Below are 12,162 nucleotides of genomic sequence, written 5' to 3'. Positions count from 1 at the left end.
AAAAATATATTGCATCGATGGGACCTACTCCCATTCCGATCAACCGAATATTTGAGATAGGCCGTATTGAATAGATATTCTCTCAGTGGACGGTGAACGACAACACTACCTGCATGCGTTTGCTGAGAGCAAGCGAGTTGTACTCAATGACATTGACCACCCATACAAGTTTGGGTACTTGTAGGATTATTACACTCAGAATGAAACAGTCCCCACAAACTAAAAAACCATACTCTCCTATAAGATAAAAGGTATGAAGTCTCTCCCTCCCTCTCTCTATATATACTGAAACAGGTCAAAATGCCACCCGCTGTTGCAACCTTGGTTATCACAGCAGTTATATTTGAGTATTTGACAGTAAATATTAACCAACTTCTGCGGTAAACTATTTTAGGCACTAAAATCATAATAAAAAGTCTATTCAAAATTAAATTTGAAGGCACGAGGCAACGTATCTCTAGCAAAATTACAAAAGCTGATCCAAAAACATAGGTTCAAAAGGAGGTAGTTATTCACACATTATCCTAAATAATTACCCTTAAAACAGCCAAAATTTTCTTCTTTAATAGCTAGAAATTACCATATATGATGTGCTCAGTAATATATTGAAAGTGTTCGGTGGTGTTGCAGAGATGTGCACTGAACACCAGCAGCCCAGAGCCAAAGATCCAGCTCCACACTGAGAACCTGTATATAAAAGTCAGAGAGGCTTTTTGAGTTTCATATAAGATAAACAACTTGCGCACAATACACATGAGCCAGAACAGACAAATTGCGCAGTATTTCCCTTTTGTTTGTAAATGTTTCTGGAGAAAAGATAATTTAACAAAATGATTCAATTACTTTTAAAAAAATGGACAAGCAACAAACCAACAGTGAATTATCGTTTATTTATGACACTTGAGTTTAAATAACCTTAGAAGAAATTCAACCCTACAACATGGCCATGAGGGGGAGATACTCCGGTAAGAAAAGACTAACCTGTCTTCCTGACTTTTTACTTATCAGCTCCCGCATTTTCTCCACCGCGTGTACAGAGCAAGCCCGCAGTTCAACTTCCTCCTCAGTCCCTGGGCCTATTTCTCCACTGGACTCGATAGTACTGGCCAGTGCCGAACTATATTTTAAAACACCAAGCTGCCTGAGCACAGCTGGGACAATATAGTCCGCCATTATAGTTAGAGAGCCGACGTCTTTAAACTCACCATATCCTTGTCCCCCAAATGCACCCCACAAATCTGCTGCAAATATCTGAGCCCTTTTGTATAAAAATACCTGGCGTCCCTTGTACACTGTATGGTCTCTAAAACCTAGAACCAATTAATATTGGAGTCAACAAATTAAATACTTTGCATACAATTCATAGCAACTTCAAACAGAAGCACACATAAATTGGGTATTATATATTTTAGAATTTTAGAAACAAACTAAACGAAAAACAGCTATACCAGGAAAATGGCGTGCAACTAGAGCGACAAGATTCACAGCTGATTTTCCACAGCACTGCACAAGATTGGATGCTTTACCCTCAAAGTTCCTTTCCAATTCAATCCCAACCTAGCAAAAGAAACGGACAGTAATACACAGAGTGCCATCAAACTTCAAGGCATGCTTAATACCAGAACTAAGTTAACAGGATTGAAAATCCAACAGAATCAGTGAAACGAAAAAAAGGATGGATGTAGCCGTGATAAAGGTAGCACTGCTAATGATTTGTTTTACCTCATGGAGTAACCTAACTCGTTCATCTTCCAAAGGAAGGGGTCTAGGCCACCTCAAAAGCTCGCGCAATTGCGGACCTAACATTATGAACTCATTTTTAATCATACTACATTGGTAGAAAAAAATTTCTTCATCGGAAGCATTGAAGCAAGCACATCAACCATAGGGCCAAGCAGACAAATAAGGATGCCTTTTGAAAATACTGTAACTTAACCACAAATTTCTTATTTGGTCTAATCATATGAAGAACTATAATTTCAATGCTGTCAATGCTGAACCATCTTAAGCAATACATGTGCCAAACAAAAATTATTGCCTCCGACCTGTCAGCATAAAATGAGCATTTGTTCACTGTTTGGGCGTAACTTCCTTTTAGTGACAAATTAATATCAAGTATGCATGTAGTATATATTATGTTTTTATTATAATTTTGACAAACGTTAATTTCAGTTCATAATACAAACATGAACTGAATTGAAGATCCACACTGCCGAAACCTTCGTCATTTCCATTCAAATGTTTGAACGTAACTAAATACTCTAGTTAATTTCTACACAGACAGTACGAGGTCCGAATAGATTACCGGTGTAATTTTGCAGGCGATCAGCATCGAAGGCAGATTTATCATTTTGAAGAGCTGCCTTTAACCCAGATGCCAAATCGTCGTAGTTCAAATCCTTATCTGGTAGCAAAAGAGAACAGACTTGAGCATTAAAATGAATAGAAAACATGGCACAGTTAAATGAAGGATAAAAAATACATGTGCTAAAATAATGAGACAGTTATCGCACAGTTAAGAGAATTAATTGTTTCCAATCAGGTAACCAAGGAAACAAAATCAATAATATTCTAATCTCCCGTATATCAGAAACTAACACGGGCATTTTATCTAAATGTTCTTCATTTCTTATAATTTACAACAAAAAATTGAAGTGTATCATGGCTTTTTATTCAAATATACCATAAACAGGGGAATAAATGAAAGATAATATTAATGAGATCTATAATTTTGAAAGCTAGGGTGATGGATATGTTTGTAAGCTGCAATATTTAATAGTGGAGTCCACTGTAAGAATAGAACCACTGACTGTTGGTAACATACAAGTGGCTAACACACAAACCCGACACAGTTAAACAGAAATAACAATCCAAATTCGCCACCTCGTATATATTCGCAAACCATGTTCCTATCTATCAAGTTTCAACAACAACCTCTGCGGGTAAATTGGCTTGCTTATTAAAAGACAGTCAAAGTGGAACGTCTTTAAAAAGGATAGCAATTAAAAGAAAATACAAAAACAGAGAGTCACTAACACTACGATTAAGGTACTTTCAGGCGTGCAATCAACCAGTCACAGTCTTCGCCGTAACTTTAAAAGGTTCTAAGCATTATCAACGGCAAAAAGAAATGTGAATATAAAAGAAAAAAAAATAAAATAAACGCAGCGTACCAGGCCAGAAGCAAAAATTTAAAGCGTCTAGAACAAACAAGTACTGAACGGTGAGTGGTCCATTATCGAAGTAGTGAATCCCTTCGAAATCCCACTCAACCTTGGGAATGGACTCAATGGTGCTCACCACTTTCTCAATCCCTGAAAACGACACCAGAGGCAAATACGCATTATCATTTCATTTTTGGAAAGCATTATCGGAAGGTAAAGAAGGAGAGCTGAGAATGAAGGGAATGAACCTGCGGAGTCGACGAGGACGTGGGAGGAGCGGCTGGCGACCCAAGCGGAGGTAGCCCTAACATCCTCCATGGCGCTGTGAAGCTGAGGAGCGGAATGCGGCGTTTGCAACGAACCCTAACAAAAAAGGGAATTGAAAAAGTGATAAATATATAGGGTAGGCGCGGGTGAGAGTGTTACCTGCTTGGATGTTTCGCGGGTTTTTATGGCGAAGTAGAGAGGTGGCTTTCCCTGTGCGTGTTGGCGCCCAGAGTCTGAACCTGACCCGCTTTTCTTACTTTGTTTAGCGTTAGTTAGAAAGTTTTTGGGCCATGAAACCCCACATTTTAAGTATACGGAGGATAAAGTTTCCATGCCCTTCCACAACCACACCCAATCATATCGCTCACTCACCAACCTTTTCAATCCAAAACTGCGCCGTAGGATTTTTGCACGTTTTTTTCTATCCGCTACAGGAATCCAAACTTTATATTATATAAACAAAAATCATATAATCATAATCAAAAAATCATTGATTATTTTAATACACTATTATCAATTCCATTATGACTAAAAAACTTACGTTTTTCTTTAAAAAAACAAACTTTCTTTTTCGTTAGAAAAAAGTAAACTTGCTTTTATCACATAAAATCATATGAAGTGTGCTACCTTCCCTAATTATATATATAAAAATTCTTCTCCTCTTTGCCACGTGAAAATGTTGACTCTTTTTTTTTTCATTTGAAGCTTAATTGTATATTTTTACTTTTAATAAATCTTTTAATTGTTTTATAGTGATGTTTTGGTCCTTTTATTTTTAATTACGTTAGTTGAGGTTTTCTTTATTTTTTTTTTTTTAACTTTTAATTGCCTTGGACCTATCATTGACTATCAATTCAATAGACTTTTAATTAGAAATAGGAGGAAGTGAAGAGACACTCAACTTATGGAGGTTTGTAGTCGAAGGGTTTTGTTTTACATGTTTTTTTAAAGGTCGACCTTGTTTTTCTTATATAAAAAATGAACATATATTTTCAGCAAATTATATTTCTTTCCCAAAACAATAAATTGAGTTAATTTCATTTACTTTAATTACTGTGTTCCGTGATGAATATTTTCCAAAAATCATAAAAGTTAAGAAAGCTTTAACTTTATTTTAGAATAATTTATTCGCTAACAACACATCATACGGAATCCAAACTACTATCAATACATACTTTTTACTCACGTATGCCATAGTAAGAATAAAAAACCATATAAATGAAGAAAAATAAAAACATGAACAAGAAAAATTATCTTAAACCTCACGACCTCACAAATTGTGTGATCTGACCAGAAAAAAAAAACTTTAAAATCTTATATAAAATTAAGGATAAGCTCATGCTATATAAAAGTAATAAGCTTAATATTTTAAAAAAATCAGTTATTTTAATAATTGAATAATGAATTGGTTTATATACATACATACATACATACATATATATATATATATATATATATATATATATATATATATATATATATATATATATATTTCAACTACGTAAGTGTAGATAATAAGCCAAGGTACGGATTGGACTTTGACATCTATCTTTTCCTAACTGATCCATGGACGGAGGTATAGGCCGAAGCCAGGCCCAAGACAGTTAACATGTTTTATTTTCACCCTTATTAACTTTGCAATTTATTCTCTGTAACTTTTTACAATTTGACTCTGTCATATTAAAATTGCTTTAGTTTTTCCAAACTAAGTGTTCACTTTTTCTTATATATGAATTCAGTTGTTTGAACTAGTTTCTCTATATAAACGCTTACACGCTAGAAAAATACAATTAACTTCTTTAAATTATAAGTAAGAAAATGCGGGAAAGTTTTGATTTTTTAATATATAAAAAATATATATAATTTTTATCGTTAACTTATCCATAAATCGATTTTTATACAAGTTAAAGAAAGGAAATTTGAAAGAAATTTACTAGAGATGTTTTGTAAAGTAGTTTTATATGTAAAGGAAGTGTAAGTTTTTGAAGAAAATGATTTTTGCTAAAAAAAGAAAAGGAGGCTATGTGAAGGGAGGTTTAACATACATTTATATAAATTTTTCACCTCGTCAAATATATTATCCTTTTTGGATCAAAGTTTCACTAATTTACTGGTATCATTTTAACTAGCTTTTTATCAATGAAAATATCTTATGTATATACAAATTTATGTTCGTTTTTTATTTTATCTAATGTGTAGCTTTGCTTGTATTCAATAGAATATTATCAAATGAATGTAAAAAAATTATATATATGTTAAAATATTATTTTTTTACGTGAAAATAAGAGAGGAGGAGATCTAAAAGACAAAGATCCCTACCTCAGAAGAAAGCGACAGACCACGGTCTCCAACTCAAGTAAAATTGAGGGGCAAGAGCCCTAGCGTTCTCACTTGTCGGGATTTCATGTGCCTTCGCTTTTTAAAGAATATTTTCCTCACATACTCACCTTCTACATCAACGCTTCAACCTTCTTAGCCTAAATTGCTTCACGACAAATCTTCCTCCCCTTCCCATTTTTTGTCTATTCTTATCACTTATTAACATCCCACACATTCACCTCTTTAAGGGACGTGTCCCTTCTTTTTTAACTCTCTATTCCATCCATCCACATCACACATATGCATATCTATACCTTCAACTCATCTTTCTAAATTAAATGATATTAAATTCATTACATAACCCACTACCATATATTACTCAAAACCTCAAACTACATTTATAACAAAACACAATCAAGAGTTTGGAAGAGAAGAATGTCTATAATTGCCACATACCATTAACATTATTATTATTATTGTTATTATATCTAGTTGAGAAAGTGTTAGACGAATTCGGTAAGAAAAAAAAAAAAAAAAAAAAAAAANANATATATATATATATATATATATATATATATATATATATATATATATATATATATATATTATGGGAGATCTTATTATATTAACCTAGAAGGTAATTTGATGTTGGCGGATATTGGCTTCTCAAATCTAATGACTAGATCCGCATGTTATCTTCTGACTTTATGATGTAGCTTAATCGGAGCGTGTAAGCACTCTCTAGGATCGAGGATGCGGAACTGAAGTGCCAGATAATAATTGGAGACAAGGTTAAGACATATAAATCCCGAGATCTTCGTGTTCGTGGGACATTTGGCATATAATCCGATATTATGGAACAATACTCTGTGGGGACCATGTATCATAAACAATAAATATGCACTATAATCTATTATCTTATGAATTTGATTGCGTATTTAAATGGACTAAAACAAGGTCGGTATCAAAATGGTGATGAAAAGTTATCACTTTTGTTATGCAAGGCAAACATTAAATATGAAGCTAACATGTGGATATATGGTGGATGGTGGCTGCCACTTTTGAACTTCCATCGAGTTTAGTCACCGAGTGATGGGAATCGGACAGAAGACAAAAGATACCTAATTAATACTTGTAATATGTTAGTCAAAAAAAGAAAAAGGAAAGACAAATTAGCAAGTTGAGATATATCTAAAATATGTCACTTAGAAGCAGGAGAATAATTAAAAGGCAACCAATGGATGATGAGTTTGGTTGTGTTGTGTTTATATTATAAGAGGGAGATTGTTTATGTGATAAAGCAAATCCGAAGAGACTTTAAGATACACCATAGAAGAGGAAGAAGGTTAATTAGTGGGAATTCTGTTGCACGTCACTAGAGTGGGTTGGGAATGGATTCTGTGATTTGATATTGATATTGCAACAAAGGGAAAAAATATTCATATTTGGATCTCTCTAGTCTATTGAATGTGCAGGGGTTGCATGCGCCGTGTCACTTCCAGTGGATCAGCTTATGATGATGGGCATGCAATGGCATGCCAGCCATGCATGTGGGTGGATGGATGATGTGATGATGGTAAGTGAGTGGCGCATGATAAGGTTGCTGCAGGGCTTGGGAATTTGTTTGTTTGTTTGTTTGTTCCTTCCTTTGTTCTTATCCTGGACAAAGCAGTCCCATGCCAAGGACAGGACTTAAACAGGGGTATTTTGGTAAGTTTGAATCCCAAAGTTGACTCCAGCCAATGGTCTAACACAACACAGCAACCACTGGCACCAAATCCACCAAAATCTTTATATTTCAGAGACACTTTTGCGGTGGCGAGAGAGCAAAGTGAAAACTGCAAACACGCACGGCAACCTTGTCCATTGTTGTCGGTGACCACCATTTCTTTTACCTTCTTCCATTACAAATTCTTCACCCAATATTACTATTTATTTCAGACACAATATATATAATGATATCAATAATTATCTATATATGCATATGAAAAACCATCTTATTGGACTATGAATGAATAAATTCAGTTTAAAAAACCAAACCTTATTATACTTTATTAATTCAACTTCACTAAATCCAACTGATATCTCACTTTCATAGTTTCAATACAAATATACCTAGTTTAAGGTTTCAGTTTCAGACAAGCAAGGAAAGAAACCAAGTATTGAACATATAATTAAATTTAAATTTACCTTATTTATGAACATAAACAAGTTTTTTTTTCTTTTAATATGGCTACGAACTTTTTTTTATACCAACTAATAAATTATCTACCAAATATTATCTAAACATTTATGGACATAACCGGAATGGATTTTATAAAAATAAAGATGGAATAATTTGCACTTCCAAGGACAAAAACACATAATATAATGAAAAGGACTTAACATGCATTGGCTTTCTCTTCCATCTCACTTCTATTTTTTGTTTTATTATCTCTTCATTTCTCATCACGCTATCTGATCACATCTGTGTTCTTTTCCTCTTTCACCATTTTATCTCGTCATATTAAAAATGCATGCATAAGGAAATTAAGATTTGAAATAAATGTTAAACGCTAAATATTATTTTCAGATTTTGAAAGGAAGAAAACCATGATTTTTTTTTTATCAGAAAACTTAAAATTTACAACTTTTAAAAAGCAAAAGGAAAACAACGACATTTCTGTACGAACCAAAACGAAAATTTTCTAATTATATATATAAAACTTTATTAATTTAATCCTAAATAATTACTTCTTAATAGTCGTGCCTTAAAAGACTTCTTACCGAAAAAAAATAATGTCTAGCATGTCAAAAAATTAATTTCTCATAAGTTTGAATGATAAAATTAAGAATAAAACTAATTGGGAATAATTATCACATGCCAATTTGTTATTTCTGCGCTAAGATAATGAAAATATTTATTTCCCTCTTAGAATGTAAAAAAAAAAGTTTGAATATTATTATAAAACACCCCTTAAGTTTGAAATTATAAGACGCCATAATTTGAAATGTATTTAATTGAGTGATGATATCAGGACACTTCCATTTCTGCCACACGACACCTATAAAACCATATATTTATTTTAAAATATAAAACAATTTAAAAAGAGTTAAATAAAAAGTAAAAGTATTGGGTTTTGTTAGTGTTAGATAGGGATATATAACAAAATGTAATGGTGTTAATATATAATTTTCCTTTAATTAAAGGGGTTTAGAAACAAACTTTTCTTCCAAAACCTATATATCAAACATGAAGAGTATAAAAAATGGAGAAAAGTTTGCACTGGGAAGTGAGCATTCTGTACGATAAATCAATAATTGCAAACATTTACCGTAATATTTAGTATAGCATTTATTTCTACCGCGATATGATTGTCCCTTAGCTTAGTTTCTTTTAAAAACGTTTGGTGGTTGAAATTTAAAGAGATTACAAAAAAACATATTATTGGCTTTGGGTTAAACTATCGCAGATGTGGTAAAAGACCACTTACCAATGAAATATCTTATATCTATATAAATCCATTTTTATCTGTTATTTTATCTGATGTGAGATTTTATCTGTATCTAACATAAACAGAAATTGTATATATATAGAAATTGGAAAAAGTAATATATTTTTTGGAATTTGTCGGGTAAATTGATTTAGATTTTGATGGATGAATAGTTTTCGTTGATGAGCTTAAGATGAAAAGGAGTAATATTGAATGTATATTTGCAGTGTGATCTGTGAGGAAGATAGGAGGAAATGTCATTTGAGTTGCGATGAGATAGCGCTAGATAACAAAAGAGAGAAGGGTGCAAAAATTTCTTGGACAAGCGTCCGAGCCAGGTCCGCACCCTAGTGTCGGACTCTTAGCATACAATATGCTAAGAAACACACATAAAATAACAAGTTCAGAGAACTGACACCTATTCCTCAACCTCTTCTCTTTCTTCTCACTCACTCGCTGCATGCTTAGTCTCACTCACCTTCACACACACACACAGACACATGCATGCATCATCAATTGATAACTCCTTCGCCACCATTTTCATCCCATCTCTGCCTTTGTCTCCTTCCTCTGTCAAGCAGCCCCCCAACATGCAAAGCTGTACACCACCTAAGCTACCTTAATTTCTGTTTTTGGAACATTTTTTTTTTTACCTGCGTGTATGGTCACAATTTCAGCACTTCAATTAATTTTGTATTTGTGGGTGGTGGATAGCTAGCTATACTACTACCCAAACAGAGAGCATCCTATTTGACTGGGACACTGCAAAGCTTGCTTCTACATGCAACGCAATGCCCTTATTATTTTATGTGTTTATCTGTGGGTTGCCCTCCAACGTTGTACACTGTAAAAAGGTCAAGGTGTAGCTATTTTGTGTCGCCAACCCGGAGAACATGTAGGCTTTACTGGATTAAAATATCATTCTTTTTCTTACCGTTTCATTTGTGTTTCTCTTTTGAGTTCTCAATAATGAGGACAAAGAAACGTACCATGTCATGGCCAACTACGCTTTGTCATGAAAAAAATAATAAACTAACCACTAACAACGATTACTTACGGAATTAAGTTGACTAATCAAGAACGTATGCAATTATATATTACAAACAAACGGAGAAGAATACGTATACATTACATAGAACAAGCGGCAGTTAATTCAGTGATCGATATCTCAATTCCCACATAAACATTCCTCGAGCCACGCTATCCACACGCGATTTTTTCTTCTGTTTTCCCTAATCATGCATGGTCAATTTACCCAATTTTCTGTCTGTTAATTTTTAATCACTCCTTAAGCATTGTCCTTCTTGTTCGTTCCCACACTGGGCCAGACAAAGTGCAAGATTATGGTGAATGCGCTGCCTAATTGTTGCCATTTGTTTAACCCTAACCCCCTTTCATGCTTCACTGTCGATCGCCAAAGTGGGTGAGGGGATTAATATTTATATTAAGAAAAAGTTTAAGCATTTAATATAATCAGATCCCACAAACCGAACGTGGTTTCTCCTAACCCTAATTTCTCCATGTGGTAGCCACACAAGAAGAGACATGGCATAACAACAGGGCCTATTGTTTGGAATCGACCCTACAACATTGGTTGTGCTTCGCGACCTAGTGATTAGTATATAAATGAAAATTAAGGTAAGAGGGCATGTACGAAAACCAAACCTCCATTTAAAATAATAAACAAAAAATGGGGGAACCAGATCTCTACCTTTGATCATTTCCTAGGAGATTTTCCCCTAACTGTTTTCTTTGTCTCTTTATTTTAGCATCCGGATGAAGCACATAAACCCGATATGTGTCCAGCACCTACGTTCTTGTTTTTGATTGGGACCATACATAAACCTTCCAAAATCTAAATATATATACATATTTGATCTAAGATCTTTTGTTGAACCATGTTCTGTGGTCCTGCCTTTCTTTTCTCTTTTTTTGTTTTTTTTTTTTTGCTAGATTGTACCTTCTTTAATCTCTACTATTTCCTTATTAAAATTATTCAAAATTGTGAATAATGGCTACACGCAACGAAAGGAGTGGAAATAACAACTCGACAAACTTCAAACGAGGTAAACAGTGACAACTTGATCATCTACATTGACCTAATATTTAATGTTCCTAAGTCTATTCAATCAAACATATCGGAATGGAATATGAGAATGGATTAATGCCAAAAGATCGCAGGAATAAATAATGGGTTTGTTAGTGATCTTTTACTATTGCCCCGTTGCACTTATTTATTTGAATGACTTGTGTATATAATTGTTGACGAGACATTGTTTATAGACTTCACTAAAGTAGAGTAAATTAGCGGATGTAAATCCTAGTTTATAATTATAAAGTCGAAGTTAACTTTTCTAAATGATATTAACGTTTATTATCTTAATAGAGTAAGTGCAAGAGATATTATATTTGTAAGCAAAAACCCTATTTGTATGAAGTCAAGCTAAACTAAAAATCATTTTTTAAGAATTATTATTTTATTTTGGATATGATCCAAGATTGAACAGTGAGTAATTGTGGGACAAAAATGATAGATTTTTTTAAAAAAAAGAAATTCCATTTTAATTGAGATGTGGGAAGTGTTTTGATTGCTTTAATTTCATTCCAGATCTAATGGAATAATACAGCTTGAAAAAGTTTTAGACACGGAATAAATAAGTTGGTCAGAAAAATGGTGGTGGACTCTTGGGATCTAGGTTTGATTTGAAGATGGTTAATCTTAAATTAATTAAGAATGAGCAAGAATCTGATCATGTCGTTTTAAATTTTCACACTTTATTCTACTCTGGAGTATACATTGCGAGGTTATGTGCATGTAATACGGCATATGCCTCTCTGTTCACCACCAATTATTGAAATTTGGAAAGGACAGTTGAATCTTGAAAACGTCAATTATCTTCCAATTCTGGTTGGGATTGAAATTTTTAACTTAGATCTGC

The 12,162-nt window shown here is 33.5% G+C and overlaps 1 protein-coding gene across 1 annotated transcript; it reads right to left on the bottom strand.

Moving 5' to 3' along the window:
- Positions 1-403: 403 nt before the first annotated feature.
- On the bottom strand, positions 404-3,779 carry LOC106776535 (queuosine salvage protein). The gene is made up of 8 exons (XM_014664017.2): positions 3,591-3,779; positions 3,413-3,527; positions 3,174-3,314; positions 2,306-2,404; positions 1,723-1,799; positions 1,449-1,557; positions 982-1,310; positions 404-687 (listed from the first exon to the last, which is right to left on the bottom strand). The coding sequence occupies exons 1-8, from the start codon at positions 3,762-3,764 to the stop codon at positions 595-597; spliced, it is 1,137 nt and encodes a 378-aa protein (XP_014519503.2). The 5' UTR covers positions 3,765-3,779; the 3' UTR covers positions 404-594.
- Between the last annotated feature and the right edge of the window lie 8,383 nt (positions 3,780-12,162).

Source organism: Vigna radiata, chromosome 11 (genome assembly GCF_000741045.1).
Source record: "Vigna radiata var. radiata cultivar VC1973A chromosome 11, Vradiata_ver6, whole genome shotgun sequence".
In the NCBI taxonomy this organism is placed as follows: domain Eukaryota; kingdom Viridiplantae; phylum Streptophyta; class Magnoliopsida; order Fabales; family Fabaceae; genus Vigna; species Vigna radiata.
This window is presented reverse-complemented; position numbering and strand designations above follow the sequence as displayed.

Coding starts and splice junctions, on each gene's coding strand:
- LOC106776535 (XM_014664017.2), bottom strand. CDS start 3,764: ATGGAAACTTTATCCTCCGTATACTTAAAATGTGGGGTTTCATGGCCC. Junction 3,528..3,590: donor CCCGCGAAACATCCAAGCAG/GTAACACTCTCA, acceptor CTTTTTTGTTAG/GGTTCGTTGCAAACGCCGCA. Junction 1,800..2,305: donor TCGCCTGCAAAATTACACCG/GTAATCTATTCG, acceptor TCATAATGTTAG/GTCCGCAATTGCGCGAGCTT.